Here is a 21,235-nt window from a genome sequence, read left to right as displayed (position 1 = left end):
ATCCCCACCATACCTTCTGTCCACTCCTTCCTCTGCAATGCGCTTTGTTTCCTAATTTGCTGTATTGAGTGAATGAATAAGATTAGTAGGAGTGCTTGAAAGAAATCATGATTTGAAAGAGTACCTATAGCCTACGATACGTTTTATTTAATTATCACAGGTGGAGTTTACAATACGTTTAATATCTGGAACAAAATTTCTACATACAGACAAACACAAACAGTTACGTAAATTTTCATCACTGATGTTTGCTCTTAACCGAGACTTATTAATTCAGCAAACAGTTTTCCAGCTCTCGCTATATTAAGCGCAGTCTTATAACTTGCACATACCGCTGGGCTATTATTGTTGTCGTCCTGAAAACTTGAAAACAGTGCTCCATAAAATGTTAAATCAGTTAGATGAGAGACATGACGAGAGAAAGTTGCAGATCTCTCGTGACAACAGCAACTACGACAAAGTCAAATGGCTCTGAGCACTATGGGACTTAACTGCTGTGGTCATCAGTCCCCTAGAACTTAGAACTACTTAAACCTAACTAACCTAAGGGCATCACACACATCCATGCCCGAGGCAGGATTCGAACCTGCGACCATAGCGGTCGCGCGGTTCCACACTGTAGTGCCTAGAACCACTCGGCCACTCCGGCCGGCCAACTACGACAGATTCATCTGGTATCGTCAGATCGCTCTTCTTAAACTCAGTCAATTCCCTATCTGCTCAGAATCCGACAATAAATTGTACTCGTGAAATTTATTATAATGGCCTTCAATAATAAACTTCCATTGACCAGCAAGAATACTGCCACATATTAAACATGTCGAATTTTCACTTTTTTGCACAAAGAAAAAATGATTCTCCCATTACTTTTTAAAACATAGCAAATCTCCACTTCTCCGTTTCTTGAAATACAACGTTCGCTACATAGTGCTCGCTTCGCATCAGCGTCCGCAGCTTAGCCTGGCACTACACTGCCGCAACCTGCCGGCTGTCTCCACAGCCCCGGTCGACGCCTGCACGCGAGCAGTATACTTGCAGCGCTGTGCGCTCATGAGCCACGTGCAACGTTTGCCCGCCCCTGGCTTAAGGGAACAATTGACAGGAATGGGGGAAAGAAATACAGTAGAAGAAGAATGGGTAGCTCTGAGGTATGAAGTAGTGAAGGCATTAGAGGATCAAGTAGGTAAAAAGACGAGGGCTAGTAGAAGTCCTTGGGTAACAGAAGAAATATTGAATTTAATTGATGAAAGGAGAAAATATAAAAACACAGTAAATGAAGCAGGCAACAGGGAATACAAACGTCTCAAAAATGAGATCGACAGGAAGTGCAAAATGGCTAAGCAGGGATGGCTAGAGGACAAATGTAAGGATGTAGAGGCTTATCTCACTAGGGGTAAGATAGATACTGCCTACACAGGAAAATTAAAGAGACCTTTGGAGAAAAGAGAACCACTTGTATGAATATCAAGAGCTCAGATGGAAACCCAGTTCTACGCAAAGAAGGGAAAGCAGAAAGGTGGAAGGAGTATATAGAGGGTCTATACAAGGGCGATGTACTTGACGACAATATTATGGAAATGGAAGAGGATGTAGATGAAGATGAAATGGGAGATATGATACTGCATGAAGAGTTTGACAGAGCACTGAAAGACCTGAGTCGAAACAAGGCCCCCGGAGTAGACAACATTCCATTGGAACTACTGACGGCCTTGGCAGAGCCAGTCCTGACAAAACTCTACCATCTGGTGAGCAAGATGTATGAGACAGGCGAAATTCCATCAGACTTCAAGAAGAATATAATAATTCCAATCCCAAAGAAAGCAGGTATTGACAGATGTGAAAATTACCAAACTATCAGTTTAATAAGCCACGGCTGTAAAATACTAACGCGAATTCTTTACAGACGAATGGAAAAACAGATAGAAGCCGACCTCGGTGAAGATCAGTTTGGATTCCGCAGAAATGTTGGAACACTGAGGCAATACTGACCGTACGACTTATCTTAGAAAATAGATTAAGGAAAGGCAAACCTACATTTCTAGCATTTTTAGACTTAGAGAAAGCTTTTGACAATGTTGACTGGAACACTCTCTTTCGAATTCTGAAGGTGGCTGGGGTAAAATACAGGGAACAAAGGGCTATTTACAATTTGTACAGAAAGCAGATGGCAGTCATAAGAGTCGAGGGGCATGAAAGGGAAGCAGTGGTTGGGAAGGGAGTGAGACAGGGTTGTAGCCTCTCCCCGATGTTATTCAATCTGTATATTGAGCAAGCAGTAAAGGAAACAAAAGAAAAATTCAGAGTAGGTATTAGAGATGTAAGTGTCAGGAAGTCGTTTCTGAAAGTATTTGTATGGAGAGTAGCCATGTATGGAAGTGAAACATGGATGATAAATAGTTTGGACAAGAAGAGAATAGAAGCTTTCGAAATGTGGTGCTACAGAAGAATGCTGAAGATTAGATGGGTAGATCACATAACTAATGAGGAGGTATTGAATAGAATTGGGGAGAAGAGGAGTTTGTGGCACAACTTGACAAGAAGAAGGGACCGGATGGTAGGACATGTTCTGAGGCATCAAGGGATCACAAATTTAGCATTGGAGGACAGCGTGGAGGGTAAAAATTGTAGAGGGAGACCAAGAGATGAATACACTAAGCAGATTCTGAAGGATGTAGGTTGCAGTAGGTACTGGGAGATGAAGAAGCTCGCACAGGATAGAGTAGCATGGAGAGCTGCATCAAACCAGTCTCAGGACTGAAGACGACAACAACAACAACTTTCAAAGTAAATTTCTTTTTACATAGGATGAATTCTCATACGTGTAAGAATGGGCAATGAATTTCTTGAATCATGGAGCATTTGACTGTCATTCAAAACTTAACACTTTGAGGACCAGCCACTTAGAAAAATTTTAGGCCTGGAAGACCAGCCATTTAGCCATTATTTAAAATTTTACTGGCTCATTTGTGTTATATATTTTTTAAAGGGTAATACATGCTTTAAAAGACCACACTTTGATCTTAGTTTTCCATATTTATTTTAGTTCTTTCATAGATTATAAATTATGAAATAACGATGCCAAAAATATAATTATCCTTCAAAAAAGAGTGAGTTCAGTTCTTGAGCAATTTCACATGTAACTGGCTTTCAAGAAGTTGAAGTGCTTGATGGAACATGTATTCAGTAAGGTAACTCATGAAATGTTCGGTGCACAGCTGTGAAATTTATTATCGTTGTTGTCAGAAGTATTCAGCTGCTGCAAATCATGCTGCAGTCTTAGGATCCTGCATAATCACACGTTTGAGGGAGTGAGGGGGAGGTGAAAAATGTTTTGACAACCAATGTCATATGTGAAAGCGTAGCTTTACTTGGAGCTATACTGTATGTATATTGATTTAAACCAATAACATCTGCTGTTTGTTTTACTTAACAGTGATGTTGCTATTTGCTGACTGCATCATGTGTCCTGTCAATATCGGCTGTCATTGGCTGGTGAGATCAAATGATGTGACATATAACGGGAGTAGGATTTGTTATGAATAGCAAAGTAGGACAGAGTGAGTTACTGTGAAGAGTTCATTGTTAGAGACATTCTCATCAGAATAGACAGCAAGCCAACTGGAAACAATAGTTCAGGTATATGTGCCGATGTCATGAGCAGAAAGTGAAGCGACAGAGAAAGTGTATGAGGATGGTGAACAGGTAATCCAGTACATAAAGGGCAGTGAAAATCTGACGATCATCAGAGCCTGGAATGCTGCTGTAGAGGAGGGAGTGGGAGAAGGCCTACGAGAGAATATGTGTTTGGCAGTGGGAATAAGAGAGGAGAAAGGCTGATTGAGTTCTGCAATCAATTTCGAATGGTAATCGTGAATACGCTGTTAAAGAACCACAAGAGGAGGAGGTATATTTGTAAAAGGGATGGAGGTACTGATAGATTTAATGTAGAATACATTGTGGTCAGGCAGAGATACCAAATTCAGATATTAGATCATAAGGCATACCCAGCGACAGATACAGACTCAGGTCACAATTTAGTAATGATCAAAAGTAGACTGATGTTTAAGAGACTAGCCAGGAAGAGTCAGTGCACCAAGAAATGGCATATGAAAGTGCTAAGGAATGAAGAGATATGCTTGAAGTTCTCTGAGGCAATAGATACTGTGATAGTGAGTAGATCAGTAAGCAGTTTAGTTGAAGAAGGTTGGACATATATAAAAAGAATAATCATAGAAGTTGGAGAGAAAAACATAGCTGCAAAGAAACTGTGGGTAGCAGAAGAAATACTTCAGTTTATCAATGAAAGAAGAAAGTACCAACATGTTCAGGGAAATTCAGGAATACAGAAATACAAGTCATTTAAGAATGAAATGAATAGGAAGTAGAGGGGAGCTATATCGAAATGGCTACATGTAAAAGTAAAGAAATTGAAAAAGAAATGATTGTAGGGAGGACTAACTCAGCATATAGAAAAGTCAAAACAGCCTACAGTAAATTAAAAACAAGGGTGATAACATTAAGCGTGCAAAGGGAATTGCACTGGTAAATGCAGAGGAGAGAGGGACTGGTGGAAAGAGCATGTACATTGGAGTACTATGTGGGGGGGAGGACCTGTTTTATGACATGATAGAAGAAACACATGTTGATAGGGAAGAGATAAGCGGATCCAATATTAGAATTTGAATTTAGAAGATCTTCGGAAGACTAAAAAATAAAATGAAGCAGAAGGGACAGATAACATTCCATTGGAATTTCTAAAATCAAGGGAGGGGGGAGTCGCAACAAAACAATTGAAATGATAATTAAATGGACACCCCAGCTGCAAACAGGTGTTGATGTACTTCATTGGGGACATGTTGAAAATGTGTGCCCCGACCAGGACTCGAACCCGGGATCTCCTGCTTACATGGCTGACGCTCTATCCATCTGAGCCACCGAGGGCACAGAAGATAGTGCGCCTGCAGGGACTTATCCCTTGCACACCCCCCTTGAGACCTACATTCCCAACATGTCCACACCACTACATTGGTAGTGCGCCTAATAGATGTTTGCCCATCATACTCATTATTTGTGGCAGATTAATCTACCAAGTCCCGTACGAGTTCGGGCATAGCGTGTGCGTTCACACACAAGAAGGTCAATGGCCGGGAAGCCATGTTTTAACTGTATATGACGGTAATATCTGTTCCCGAAAGAACAGTTATCGTAGCTGCATGGTCATCTATAGTAACTGTTCTTTCAGGAACAGATATTACCGTCATATACAATAAAACAATTATTCGCATTAGTTCATAACCCATCGACCTTGCCATTGGTGGTCAGGCTTGCGTGCCTCAGCGATACAGATAGGTGTACCGTAGGTGCAACCACAATGGAGGGGTATCTGTTGAGAGGCCAGACAAACGAGTGATTCCTGAAGAGGGGCAGCAGCCTTTTCAGTAGTTGAAGGGCAACAGTCTGCATGATTGACTGATCTGGCCTTGTAACACTAACAAAAACGGGCTTGCTGTACTGGTACTGCGAACAGCTGAAATCAAGGGGAAACTACAGCCGTAATTTTACCTGAGGGCATGCAGCTTTACTGTATGGTTAAATGATGATGGCGTCCTCTTGGGTAAAATATTCCGGAAGTAAAATAGTCCCCCATTCAGATCTCTGGGTGGGGACTACTCAAGAGGATGTCGTTATCAGGAGAAAGAAAACTGGTGTTCTGCGGATTGGAGCGTGGAATGTCAGATCCCTTAATTGGACAGGTAGGTTAGAAAGTTTAAAAAGGAAAATGGTGAAGTTAAAGTTAGATATAGAGGGAATTAGTGAAGTTCGGTGGCAGGAGGAACAAGACTTTTGGTCAGGTGAATACAGGGTTATAGATACAAAATCACATAGGGGTAATGCAGGAGTAAGTTTAATAATGAATAAAAAAATAGGAGTGCACGTAAGCTACTACAAACAACACAGTGAACGCATTAAAGTTTATATGCCAACTAGTTCTGCAGATGACGAAGAAATTGATGAAATGTATGATGAGATAAAAGAAATTATTCAGACAATGAAGGGAGACGAAAATTTAATGGTCATGGGTGACCATATTAGGTAACAATTGAAGATGACCTTAGAAGCTGAAAGCTGGTTCGTGACTATAAATATAATTTTACAGAACATTGCGAAGTATTTTCTCTTTTCAATATTATTATCACATTCTGCCAAGGACAGGTTGAAAATTCTGTTAATTTTAAATAACAAGAGTTAAGTTTTTAAGTGCGCTGGGGATCCGTATGTTAAGATTACTATAACGTTTACCGGTAAGTCCATTATTTCAACACAGTAGTTTTCAAACACAATATTTTTATTTGGATAATTAAAACAATATCTGATTTCATATTTAATGTCACTATGCAGAAGTATTCATGTGCGTCCACATGATTGATTTCTTCTGCAAAATCTATTTGCTAACCTGAAATTTCTTATTTTGTTTAAAATTTGAATTGCGTCCTCAGTAAATCAGTGCTCATTTAGCAAATAACTATAATATGTGTAGTGTTTAAACCATTTATATTCCAGTACATAACATATCTAGTTTGACTGTTACTCATAGATTGTAATATATTTCTTTCCAGATAATGATTTGGCTTTCTCTTTCTTGTTTCTTGTGCTAATGTTGTTAGACAGTCGTTTTAGTTATGTTGCAGCTTGTAGCATACATTTTACAGTTGTAAATTCTTCAGTTGATGCTGACATAATAAAAATACGAAATTCCTCTTTGTAGGCGGGCAACAATTATGAAGAAGACTATCAAGATGATTATTTCTGGAAGATACCTTTAATTATCGTGGAAGTTGAACCAGTATTAGGATCCTCTGAACTGCGTTTCTCACCGACACTTCAAGATTTAAGATCACTTATTCATAGAATCTTCAGCAAAGTTATTGCTGTTAACTCCCATATTCCCCGTCTCGAAACTGTAGTTTTTCATGGTAAGTCTATGTGCACGTAAAGGTATGAGTGAATGTAATTGCAGATAATTTGGTGGCTTCAAGTTTTTATTTAAAAAGATTTTTGCATTGTAAGCCACACTGCTTATCACCATGAGTGAATGATGTTCTTTCTCTTCGTTCACAATTTTCAGATTTTAGTGATTTTCAGTGGGGTAAACTGATATTACAGTTTTCATTTTTGACACGCTAGTGCAGGTGTCACAAGCTCAGATAAATGAAAAATCTGTATATTTCACACATTTTCTTAGTTTTCTTTTGTGAGAGACTACTCAGGCCAGATAGATCTAGCTCAAAATTGTAGATTCCAATATTTTACTGTTGTGTTGTTTTTGCATTGTTGCTCATCGATCGTATTGAGGCTCATTTTTATTATGATACATTCTGTATTTTCCACTTTGTGAGTGTCACTTCTAAAATATATTTGTGCTTTCCTAGAAATTTTGACAGCAATGCCTAGTGTGTATTTACACATTAAAGCTATATTTCTCACAATGGAAAATCCAGGATGGAATGTCACAATGTTATGAAAATGATAGTTACTACTCAACATATAGTGGAGATACTGAGTTCCAGAAAGGCACAACAAAAAACTGTTACAAAATGTGCTTTCGGCTAACAAGATCTCTGTCCAACCCCCCCCCCCCCCCCCCACATACACACACACTCAGGCAAATGCAACTCACACACATGAACACAGTCTCTGGCAGATAAGCCAGATTGCGAGCAGCAGCACATGATGGGAGAGGCAACCGGGTGAGGGGTGGAGGAGGCTGGGGCGAGGAGGGGGAGGGATGGGTAGAGGGTGCAGCAATGAGGCGGAGAGAGGAGAGAGGGCAGCTCAAAAGGTTAAATGGGAGTGGTGGAGAGAGAGAGAGAGGAGGGGGGGGGGGGGGTAGCAGTAAAGGATAGAAGTAGAAAGACTGGGTATACTGGCGGAATAGAGGGCTGTGCAGTGCTGGAATGGGGACAGGGAAGGGGCTAGATAGGTAAGGACAATGCCTAATGAAAGTTGAGGTCAGGAGTGTTACAGGAACATAAGATATACCGTATTTACTCGAATCTGAGCCGCACTCGTATCTAAGCCGCACCTGAAAAATGTGACTCGAAATCAAGGAAAAAAAAAAAATTTCCCTAAACTAAGCCCCACCTAATATTTGAGACTCGAAATTCAAGGCGAGAGAAAAGCTTTAGGCCGCACCTCCAAATCGAAACAAAGTTGGTCCATTGTAATATGAGACACAATTTAGGTCGAATGAATGATGATACAGCTACAGTAGTTTGGTTCGAGTCGTAAGCTTAGCAGTTCAGCTTTCCAAGGTAGCCATTGCTATGTGTCAGGCGCTCCATCCGTATTTATACGGGTACCCTTCATTTTTCACGTGATTCGTCTGGTTTGAATTGATTGCTTATTTTTCTTTGATCTGATGAGCGCCGTTCTCTTTGTTATAGGTGTTTACGTCACTCTAAGCTGAAAATGCATTACTGTACTGTGTCATGCATTGAATGGCAAGAGACTGCTATCTGTTGTTATTTACACTGCTGCTTTCTTTGATAACGATCAACAAGAACCAAATAATAAACTGCGTATGATAGAAGATGTTCTGAACGAGAGTTTAGTGAAAATTTTTCTCTGTTTGAAAATCTTTGCAAACACCTCTTTAGTACCTTACTTTCTGCACAGAAATTATAGTCATCTTAGATTTAAAAATCTAGTCAATTGCTGTGCTTCGTTTCTAACTGTATCACTATTAGACATAAGAATAATACGAATATAAACATGACATGATATGTGTATTCTTTTGCGTTTTCTGTTGTCTCACTCTAGTTTTGTAGTTTATTAGGGGATTTAAATGAGATAGCAGCAAATATGGAAGAATACATGGCAAAATGTTTAATTCGTATTATTCTTATGGTGAAGAGAATACTGTATGTGATTCACAATTCATACTAATTCCCATTAGCAACGATGTCTTCTCACAAGTAGGAAAAAATTCAGAATGTAGAATTGGCCGTACCGACAAACATCGCAAACAGTCTTGCCAGTCGGATTTTTGTAGTACATTGAAAAGCTGCTACATTCGAAGATGAACAATACGGAATTTGTATTTACTTCATTGGATAATGTATGAAAACGCAGTGGTCGAAATTCAGAGCGGAGAAATAAGCTGCTTCTTCTTCTTCTTCTTCTTCTTTTTTTTTTTTTTTTTACTGACGCAGAGGTTTTCGCACCAGTATTTATCTTTGTGCCTACAAAGCATGCCTGTGTAGCGCTACATATATTCGACAGCAGAAGTTAGTTGTGATGGCACCTACCAACATATTTCAGAACTTCCGCTTATTTTGCACTCGATTCTAAGCTGCAGGCGGTTTTTTGGATTACAAAAACAGGAAAAAAAGTGCGGCTGAGATTCGAGTAAATACGGTATTTCAGGGAGTGGTCCCACTGCACAATTGGTGGGAAGGATCCAGATGGCACAGCCTGTGAAGCAGTCATCGAAATGAAGGATGTACTGGGCAGCGTACTCAGCAACAGATGGGTCCAGTTTTCTTTTTTTTTTTTTTTTTTCCACAGTTTGTCGGTGGCCACTTATGGAGACAGACAAGTTGTTAGTTGTCATGACCACATAGAATACAGCACAGTGGTTGTAGCTTACCTTGTAGATCACAGGACTGGTTTCACAGGTAGATGATGTTTTTGTGACTAGACTGGAATAGGTGGTGGTGGGAGGATGTATGGGACAGGTCTTGCATCTTGGTCTCTTACAGTGATAACGTCCTGGCTGCATGTAGCTGCCCTAACCTCTCTGCACCTCATCGCTGCACACTCCCATTAGCAGCACTGTACCATCCCCCACCCGTACAAAAGGAATTTGTAAATTTTGTCTTGGGCTTTTTTCTTGTGATAACACAAACCACCTTTCGTGTGTTTTAACTTCAAAGAAAACTTACAACCTCTGAAGAGTAGCAGATCCTGAAATTAAGACACAGTCAAGCTTGACTGATTTGAAGTTACTTGTGGTAACCACAACCAACAGCGGAAACACCTTGGGCTGCGCATTGGAGCCGCCAGGCGGGGAAGCCGCCGGCGATGGAGCACGCACCACTGGATAAACACAGGACGAGTCGGACGACAGACCAACGACAACTGACAACCACCGACCACGACTGACTATGAGCGACACAACAAGGAAGAGATAAACAACGGAGGCTTATGGAAACCACAACACCAAACATAAATCCACTCGGAACCAGAGCCAGCCAAATGTCAACAACGAGCAACGACCAGAACGCAGTACCGCCGAGATAGAAACGAAATCCAGAGCGAGTACCAGACTGGCTGGACTAGGGCAGAGCAGGTCCCTATATACGAAACTGGAGGGAGCGGCTATTGGCCGCTGTCTGCACGTGGCTTAGCGGTGGCGCCCTCGCTGCGCGGAATAGCTGCCGTGCAGGCGGAGCCCTCTATGGGTTGACCACGTCCATTTGTTCTGCCGCGGTTCGACTTTCGCTGCGGAAGGTACTGGATTACTTGTTAGTGTTCAAATAAACATTGCACCGTTGAGAATGCAATGCCACTGTGATTGCTATTCTAGAGCACAGGATGACTTCATTACTGGCTTATAAGCAGCTGGAAATCATCAAGCGATTTGAAACTGCCTGCTGGAAATCATCAAGTGATTTGAAACTGCCTGGAATGGGTGTATTGGGTGAACTACCTAGAGTCAAGTACCAGAGATACCAAAACTATATCAAGTTATTTCCTCGCCAGTAAATACTATTGGCTGTGAGTGACATGTCACTGGAAGTGAAATTTAGCCATTGAGATTCACTTTACCTCTTTAACAATATGGACCTGTTAATCGTTGACTGTGGAACATATAGTGAATAATTGTATCCCTGAAGAAAATGGAGACAAGTGATGGGAAGGATCACTTTGTGCCCACGGTGTGTACGCCTGATGGCCTTATTCGACATGTCGAATAGGTTGGTTTGTCAATTATTTGGCTTGACTGAGTGTGTGTGGGATGTGCACAAGGAATTTTTAGCCTAAGTGACTCCACATCAGATTCAGGTTCTGATAGCTGTGGAACTAAATCCTCAGAGAAATGTGCCCCACAGATGATGCGATTAAAATCCTAGTGATAAAATGCTAAAGTATTTGAAACAGAGTTTGAAACAGGTTTAAAAGCTGTGGAGTTCATATAATTCTACATACAGAAAGATGACAGCAGTGAAATTTTTGGAGTAATTCCAAGTGTATATGCAAAGGATAGGCAGACAGGAAATAGGGATTGTGTGTTTGTCACAATAGATGAGAAACGCAGATCTACCAAGATAGAAACTGAACCTGCACGCGAGTTGTTTCAGTGAGACTCAGTATCAGGAGTGAGCATAAAATTGAGGATCGATCACCAGGCTTACCCCTAAATATAACCGAAAATTTTGGAAAACACGTTCCCTTATAATACAGATTGATTCTTGCAGAGAAAAAAGCAGCAGCTGGCCACTTTTAATAATGCCATTTATTTACATAAATATAGTTTCTGACAAAACAGAATTCCCTAGTTGTGCTGTCAATATTTGATGTGGCTTTCATAATCGATTGGATAATTACAGTTTTGTAAGTAGTTGGCATGATAAAACAATATGTGAAATAGGACTAAAAGTTTTCTTTGAAAACTAGTTAGAGGAAATAGGGCACTCACACTTGATGCAAATATATTAGATCTAGTTGCGACAAATATTCATGATCTCTTTGAGGATATTTATGTTGAAGTGGGTATCAGTGATCATAGGCAGTTTCATCAACCATGATTACCCAAATACAAAGATAATTTAAAATGAATAGAAAGATTTACATGTTCAGTAAGGTAGATAAAGAAGCAGTTGTGTCACTTCTCAAAGATGAAAACAGAACATTTACTTCTGATGATTAGCATGCAGTGGAAGTGTGGCGCAAGCTGAAAAGAATAATTGGTCAAACAATGGATATATATCCTGGTAAACAGCCTCTATAAAGAAACTTCTAAGGTAATAGGGGCTGCTGCATAGTAGATGTAAAACAGATCATAGGACTATAGACTGAGAGATGCTGAATGAAATATGTTTGTTTGTCAATGGGGCAATGTTTGTAGCCTTCAGTGACTACCATAGCAGAATCTACCCTAAAGATCTCTCACAAAACTCAAAGAAATTTGGAACCGAACTTAGGATCCAGAAATTCATGGATAATGTAGGAACTGCGGCTGAGTTAGCTCCCATTTTAATGATAACGTACTGTGAATCTGCTGAACAAAGAACAGTGCCCAGATGTTGGAAGGAACCACAGATCATCTTTGTCTACAAGGAGGGTAGCACAAATGATCAGCAAAATTACTGTTACAATTCATTGACATCCATCTGTTGTCAAATATACCTTGGAAAGAATCAACTCCTTCATGCCAACCAGAATGGATTCTGAAAACATTGTTCATGTGAAACATAACTTGCACTTTTCTCACATCCTGAAAGACATGGATTTAGACAATCAGGAAGAAAATTTGTCTCTTTACCATACCAGTATTTACTAACAACAGTATGATCACATGAACATAAGACAAAATTTGTGGCTAGATTTAGAATTTATCAGTTGGGAAGACAGAGTGATACCTGGAGGGAGAGTGAAAAGCAGAAGTAACATCAGATGTGCTCCAAGGAATTGTATTGGAACTCATGCTGTTAACATTTTTGAATCAATGACCTGGCAGACAATATCAATAGAAACCTCAGATTTTTTGCAAATGATGCAGTTATCTATAATATAAAAAAGAAAATCCGAAGAGAATATAAGTGCCGCTTCTGCCAGCCCTGACCGGACTGCAGAAGACATGCACTAGCAGACCCGGACTAGAAACCACGCACTAGAAGAGAGGCATCAGAAGAGGCGTTACTTGTGAGCCATATGAACTTGTGTGAATTACTTGTATGGACATTATATATAGCGAAGGACGTTGATTATTTGTGTGGCTCCAGTTGCTTGCGACGCAAAGTTAAGTATTGTCGATCTGCTTTATTGTAATAAAAACCATTAATGTGATTTGCTTGAATTGTTGTATAGCTATCCGAGAGAGCACCATCCGTTAGGGGCCCTATAAGAGACGAATGGGCAGGACACCACATTGGCGACAAGTTATACGATGAAACCAGTGCCTGCCAGCCACGGAATTTTGTTCTGTGTTTTGCTGGTGCCTAATTCTCTCTTGTCTTTTCGATGCAGGAGCATTTACTTGCTTTAACAGTTTTTTTTGCTAATCACTGTTATCAGGTGAGCATTGCAGAAATTTCTTGTGCTTTTGTACTTATTTTTCTTGCTTGCCTTGTCTGTTTCTTGCATTTGTCTCTTTCAACATGCCCAACCCACCTATCGCATCTCCCTGCTCAGGTGCCACACCTGCAAGTGTTAGATGCAACATAGTTGATGCAGATGTTTCAGTTCCAGACGCAGCAAATCTCCACCCTGCTCAACACGGTGCAGCAGCTACTGGCCAACACTGAGCACCCATCGGAACAAGCACTACCTACAGCAACACGTACTGCTATACCGCCTTTTTGACAGTTTTGTGAACAAGAAGAAGTGGTTGTATCAGTTCGAGGCACACACAGCAGCTCACAAAGTATCAGGAACTGTGAAACTTCCTTATCTATTAACAACAGTAGGAAGTGCAGTATTCCGTTTAACTCAAAAGATATTTCCCAATGCCACTCTGAGTAAACACACTTATGAACAGGTGGTACACTTGCTAACTAACTATTATGACCAACAAGTGAATGTGGTAGCAGCTTGGTATCAATTCTTTAATTGAAAAAAGTGGTCAGGACAAACTTATGGTGAGTGGGAAACAGATTTGCAGGGTATAACAAGGAAATGCAAATTCAAATGTGCTTGCAGTGTTTTACATTCAGATGTTATGTTGTGTGATGTGATCGTGCACAATGTACCTGATGTCAAAGTCAGAGAACAGACTTTGAAACAGTCTGATCCATCATTTCAGCAGTAGTGCAAATACTAGATCTGTACTATTCAGATGCCGTGTCAGCCGTTAATGTGAGCATCCAGCTATTTGTTAGGTTGAGTCACTCATTTGTGATTGTCCCATTCAGTGGTGGCAGCTTGAGCTAGCCATGCTGAGTAAACAACACTCCATGCCGCATAAGCAATTTGCTAACAGGCAGCTAGTCAGGCGAACAGAATTAAGTCTTTGCCTCGGTGTTATTCGTGGCTCAAACACCAAGTCTTCCCATCCCAACAAGCGAAGAGTCACACTTTTGGTAGGAAAGGACATGTACAATCCATATGTTTGCAATGGAACAAACATAAGAATTCGCCCCACTCACAAAAATCGAGTCACAAGGCCCGTGTCATTAATGCAGTATATTCAAAGTCTGCAGTGGGCATTAGCAAAACTAGCAAGCATGCAGTTTTTTCAGTGATATGCTGGTCAAACAAACTTTTTGTCAATTTGCTTCTTTGTGGGAAATGTGTGAAATTTCAGTTGGGCATTGGTGCCTCTGTCACATTGCTAAGTTGTCACACATATGAACAGTTTGGCTCCCCTCGCCTGTCTAAAACTAGCATACAACTGACGACTTATAATAGACAAGACATTTCTGCTCTCGGAAAGTGTACTTTATCTACCATGTATCACTTGCATACGCAAAAAGTGACTTTTACTGTGCTACAATCATGCGATTGTGAGATCATATTTGGTCTTGATTCATTTAATTTGTTTGGCTTTAACATTTAGGACAATGTGTTGCCAGTGTCTGCATTCCATGCAACAGACAGTGTAGCCAGCTTGCCAAAAGAATTCCCACAACTCTTTCCTGAAGGTTTAGGCAAGGCCAACAATTTTGTCGCACATATTACTCTGAAAAACAACGCTCAGCCGAAGTTTTTCTGGGCCAGAACTGTTCCCATTGCAGTATGGGACAAAGTCGTGGCTGAACTTAAAGAATTGCAAGATAGCGGAGCTATTGTGCTCGTACTAGCTAGTCATTGGGCAAGTCCACTGGTTTTGCTCCCAAAACCTACAGGTTGCATTCGTCACTATGTTGACTTTAAGCCTACGGTCAAGCCACAGACTGTAATTAATACTTATCCATTGCCACTCCCAGAGGATCTCTTAGATAGATTAGGTGCTGGATGCTACTTTTCAAAAGTTCATTTGCGCGACACATATTTTCAAGTACTGCTCAATGAAGAATATCAAAAAGTATGCATAGTGAGTACTCATTTTGGCTTGTTTAAATATTAGCATTTGCCTTTTGGCAGTGCTTTGCACTCATCATTTCACAACGATATTTGTAACAGTTGACTGCACAAGTGCCAAACTGTTCAAACTATTTGGACGATACTGTCCTAGCAGGTCTTACACCTGTAGAACATACTGCAAATTTACATGTTTTGTTTCGTGTGGTATCTGATGCAGGACTAAAATGTAGACTGGACAAGTGTGATTTTTTTAAACCTGAGTTGCAGTAATTTGGTCAGGTCATAAACAGTCAAGGTGTACATCCTGCTCAGTTGCATTTGTTAGCGGTACATGATTTGCTAGTCACTCACAATGTCGCAGAATTGCAGTCAGTTTTAGGGAAAATGAACTATTGTATTCGGTTCATACTGAATGCTGCGCAAATAGTGGCTCCATTGCATTGCTTGCGTCAAAAGAATATCCCCTTCCTTTGGACAGATGAGTGTCAAGTCGCTTTTCAAAAACTTAAAGATACATTGCTCAGTGATCGATGCTTAGTTCACTTTGATCCTGACAGACTAGTTGTATTGCAAGTTGACCCTTCCTCTTAAGGAATAGGTGCAGTGCTTTTGCACAGAATTGGTGATAAAGACAGGCCTACTGCTTTCACATCAAAAGTGTTGTCCAAAGCTCAGTGTAACTATTCACAAATTGAGAAAGAGGCTTTGGGTATTGTGTATGGTGTCAGCCAAGTTCCACCTTTATTGTTATGGCAGAAAATTTTGCTTTGTAGTGGATCAGAAGCCTTTGCAATCTTTGTTTCATATAATGAAACTGGTTCCTGTATGAACTGCCCAAAAATTACAAAGATGGGCTTTGTTGTTGTCTATTGTGTATTGTCTGACAGCACAACATGGTAATGTGGACGCACTTTCGCGTCTTCCAGTTGACCCTGATACAGGCTTTGATGCTTCTGCTGCATCTTGTTGTCACATTGATGCTCAGGATTCTGAATTGCTTCAATCTTTTCCACTAAACTTTAGAAAAATTGCACAGGCCACACAAGCATAACCTCACTGTACAGAAAGGTGTGATTCTTGTTCAAAATGATAGGGGACAGTCACAGGTGTTGATGCCTAAAGCTTTGCAGTTACTTCACAAAGGACACTGGGGGATTGTTCATATGAAACAGTTACTGCGTTGACACTGTACTTGACAGGATATGGACACCCAAATAGAACAGATGGTATCACAGTGTCATACATGTGCAGAAAATCAGTCCGCTCTACTACAAAAATTCTGTGCTTGACCGAAGTCACAATTGCCATGGCAATGTGTGCACATAGACTTTGCAGGACCTCTTTGGAACACTTGCTGGTTGATTGTGGTTGACTCATATATCAAGTTTGCTTTTACTGTGCTCTGTGCCAATGAACTCAACAACATCATGTAGCACAATTCAGGTGTTGTCCGCTATTTTTTGCCTCGAAGTTTTACGTGAAGTTATAGTGTTGGACAACGGCTCTCAATTCACATCCAATGAAACTTCCTGGCAGATTAAAACTGTGTGCCCGACCGAGACTCGAACTCGGGACCTTTGCCTTTCGCGGGCAAGTGCTCCACCATCTGAGCTACCGAAGCACGACTCACGCCCGGTACTCACAGCTTTACTTCTGCCAGTATCTCGTCTCCTACCTTCCAAACTTTACAGAAGCTCTCCTGCGAACCCTGCAGAACTAGCACTTCTGAAAGAAAGGATATAGCGGAGTCATGGCTTAGCCACAGCCTGGGGGATGTTTCCAGAATGATATTTTCACTCTGCAGCGGAGAGTTTTAATCTGCCAGGAAGTTTCATATCAGCGCACACTCCGCTGCAGAGTGAAAATATCATTCTGGAAACATCCCCCAGGCTGTGGCTAAGCCATGACTCCGCTATATCCTTTCTTTCAGGAGTGCTAGTTCTGCAGGGTTCGCAGGAGAGCTTCTGTAAAGTTTGGAAGGTAGGAGACGAGATACTGGCAGAAGTAAAGCTGTGAGTACCGGGCGTGAGTCGTGCTTCGGTAGCTCAGATGGTGGAGCACTTGCCCGCGAAAGGCAAAGGTCCCGAGTTCGAGTCTCGGTCGGGCACACAGTTTTAATCTGCCAGGAAGTTTCATATCAGCGCACACTCCGCTGCAGAGTGAAAATCTCATTCTGGACACATCCAATGAATTTCAAATATTCTGTGAACGCAATGGCAAACAGCAACAAACTAGTGCACCTTTCTGTCCACAGTCAAATGGCAAAGCGGAACATTTTGTGAGAACCTTCAAGCAGCAGATGGCCAAATTTCGCTCTGCAAACACAAGGGATCGAGCATTGCAACTGTTTCTCACCTCCTATTGTTCGCATTGAATTGGGGAGAAGAGGAGTTTGTGGTACAACTTGACAAGGAGAAGGGTCCGGTTGGTAGGACATGTTCTGAGGCATTAAGGGATCACAAATTTAGTATTGGAGGGCAGTGTGGAGGGTAAAAATCGTAGAGGGAGACCAAGAGATGAATACACTAAGCAGATTCAGAAGGATGTAGGTTGCAGTAAGTACTGGGAGATGAAGAAGCTAGAACAGGATGGAGTAGCATGGAGAGCTGCATCAAACCAGTCTCTGGACTGAAGACCACAACAACAACAACAACATTGTTTGCACCCACAAGATGGATCATCGCTGGTGGAATTTCTTCACAGCTGCCGCCATTGGACACTGCTCCACCATCCTCAGCATCCAGCGCCAAAGGAAGGCTGCAATTATCACTTTGCGCCTAATGATATTGGAGACGGAGCCTTCCCCTCCTCCGTTTCCTCTCGTCCCACAGAGGGAGTTGGACCCACCCCACTGCAGCAGTTGCCATCTTCATCTAGTTCATGGCATCAGGAGGTGGACACTTACCTTTCTGGTCATTTTCCGGAGGACATTTCAGCCAGAGCGAAGGCCGGATCGTGGGGTATGACTGCAAGCTTGACGTCCCCTGCACCCACAGCTTCCAGTCCAGTGATGTGCTCACAGTCTTGGCCCCTTCCCTCCTGTTGTCACACTTTCCGTATGACGGTCGTCACTTTGGGAGGGGGAGAAGGAATGTGTTCCAGCACTGGCACAAAGGCTGTGAGATGATGTCAGCCAATAGTACACTGACTAGGACCGCACCACAACAGGAGCGGCCTCTATCCGAAGAGAATATAAGCACTGCTTCTGCCAGCCCTGGCCGGACTGTAGAAGATGCGCACTAGCAGACGCACTAACAGACCTAGAATAGAAACCACGCACTAGAAGAGAGGCACTAAAAGAGCCATTACTTGTGATGCCTAGGAACGTGTGTGATTTACTTGTATGGACATTATATACAGCGAAGGACATTGATTATTTGCATGTTGCCAATTGCTTGTGACCCAAAGTTAAGTATTGTCAGTCTGCTTTATTGTAATAAATACCATTAATGTGATTTGCTTGAATTGTTGTATCGCTATCCGAGAAAACAGCTTCCTTTAGGCACCATATAAGACATGAGTGGGCATAATTATTTGCAAGTCACCAATTGCTTGTGACCCAGAGTTAAGTATTGTTAATCGACTTTATTGCAATAGAAAACCATTAATGTGATTTGCTTGAATTGTCGTATGGCTATCTGAGAAAGCAGCTTCCTTTAGGTACCCTATAGACACGAGTGGGCAGGACACCACAAACTGCAGATTAAAACTGAAGAAACCTAAAAAAGGCAGGAATATAAGGAGATGGGACCTGGATAAACTGGAAGAACCAGAGGTGGTGGAGAGTTTCAGAGGGAGCATTAGGGAATGATTGTCAAGAACAGGGGAAAGGAATACAGTAAAAGAAGAATGGGCAGGTTTGAGAGTTGAAACACTGAAGGCAGCAGAGGATCAAGTTAGTAAAAAGACAAGGGCTAGTAGGGATCCTTGGGTAAAACGAAAGACAATGAATGTAATTGATGAAAGGAGAAAATATGAAAATGCAGTAAATGAAGCAGGTGAAAGCAAATACTAACGTCTCAAAAATGGGATCGACAGAAAGTGCAAAATGGCTAAGCAGGGATGGCTAGAGGACAAATGTAAGAATGTAGAGGCTTACAGGAAAATTAAAGAGACCTCTGGAGAAAAGAGAACCACCTGCATGAATATCAAGAGCTCAGCTGGGAAACCAGTCCTAAGCAAAGAAGGGAAAGCAGAAAGATGGAAGGAGTATTTAGAGGGCCTATACAAGGGATATGTACTTGAGGGCAGTATTATGGAAATGGAAGAGAATGCAGATGAAGATTAGATGGGAGATACGATACTGCATGAAGAATTTGACAGAGCACTGAAAAACCTAAGCCAAAACAAGGCCCTGGGAATAGACAACATTCCATTAGCTTTGGGAGAGCCAGCTATAAGAGAACTCTTCCATCTGGTGAGCAAGATCTATAAGACAGGTGAAATACCCTCAGACTTCAAGAAGAAAATAATAATAGCAATGCCAAAGTAAGCAGGTGCTGATGTGTCAAAATTACTGAATTATCAGTTTAGTAAGTCATGGTTGTAAAATATTGAAACAAATTCCTTACAGACGAATAGAAAGCTGCTAGAAGCTGACCTTGGCGAAGATCAGTATGGATTCCGGTGAAATGTAGGCATATGGGAGGCAATACTTACCCTGATACTAAAATGTAAACTTTCACGGCCGGAAATATCATGTCCATTATAATTATCCGGGCTGTTATGCCGTGGTCGGTTGATGAATGCTGTGGTGATTCCCAACGTTTCGTCTCCGACTGCGGGAGACATCTTCAAGGGGGTCCGTAGCTTGATGGAAGATCCAACACACACACTGGCTCGCTACTGACTGCCGCTACATTCCGTGTCCGCGCGCCCCCGCGCCGCGGCGTGACGTCACGTGTTTTGAAAACGTCAGTGCAATTGGCCGCTGTCCGTCGCCGTCGATCGCCGTTGCCGTCACCCAGTAGTGGACGAGTGGTACACATCTTTTTTAACACCGGCATCCATATACCGTTTAATTTGACGCCCTCCTCCTTTCTGTTGAAATTATTTGGGTGTTTAGCGATTTCGATCGCCTCCCTGTAGAGCCTTTCGTAATATCCGCTCGTGGCCGCTAGTACTTGCGTCTCCTCGAAACGAATATTGTGGTTCCCCGGCTGGAAAGCATGCTCCGCAACAGCTGATCGTTCTGTTTCTCCTCTTCTACAATTTCCCTTGTGCTCTTCCAAACGTTTAGAAACAGTTCTTTTAGTGGTACCCACATAAACATCACCACAGCTGCATGGGATCCTATACACTCCAGATTTTTCCAATGGTTTGCGAGCGTCCTTGGCAGGCCTAAGGTATTCCTGTATCTTCCTGGTGGGCTTGTAAATTACGGTAATATTCCGCTTCGCCAAGATCCTCCCTATTCTTTCCGTTACATTTTTAACAAACGGCAGGAAAACCTTAGATTTTGCAGTAGCCTGTACGTCAGTATGATTTCTGCGTGGCTGCCTCAACGCACGTTTTATTTCGGCGGACGAATACCCGTTCTTCGTTAGTGCATTGTGGAGATGTTCCATCTCAGCGTCGAGCAACTCAGGTTCACAAATATTTCTAGCTCTGTCCGCTAACGTCTTGATAACACCCCGCTTCTGTTGTGGGTGGTGGTTCGAATCCCGGTGCAAATAACGGTCCGTGTGCGTGGGTTTGCGGTACACTGAGTGGCCCAATCTACCATTTTCGTTTCTAAACACAAGCACATCGAGGAAATGTAGTTTGCCGTCTACCTCCTCCTCCATAGTAAACTGAATTCTTGGGTTTATACTGTTCAGATGTTCGTGGAACCGGCTTAGTTCCTCCCTACCATGTCTCCACAACACAAACGTGTCATCCACGTATCGGAACCATACATTTGGTTTCTTGCTGGCAGTACCTAAGGCCTGTTCTTCGAATTTCTCCATAAAGAAGTTTGCAATTACGGGACTTAGGGGGCTTCCCATAG

At 41.8% G+C, this 21,235-nt stretch overlaps 1 protein-coding gene across 1 annotated transcript in view; it reads left to right on the top strand.

Annotated features, from left to right (window-relative positions):
• Positions 1-21,235, top strand: part of LOC126163202 (dynein axonemal heavy chain 3) — a 1,221,238-nt gene that overhangs the window by 57,565 nt on the left and 1,142,438 nt on the right. Inside the window, exon 7 of the mRNA XM_049920156.1 lies at positions 6,767-6,974. Coding sequence (XP_049776113.1) covers positions 6,767-6,974 — 208 coding nt within the window. The remainder of the gene's footprint in view (positions 1-6,766; positions 6,975-21,235) is intronic.

This window comes from Schistocerca cancellata, chromosome 2, assembly GCF_023864275.1.
Source record: "Schistocerca cancellata isolate TAMUIC-IGC-003103 chromosome 2, iqSchCanc2.1, whole genome shotgun sequence".
NCBI lineage: Eukaryota > Metazoa > Arthropoda > Insecta > Orthoptera > Acrididae > Schistocerca > Schistocerca cancellata.
Note: the sequence above shows the minus strand (reverse complement) of the source record. Positions and strands in the feature narration are given on the sequence as shown.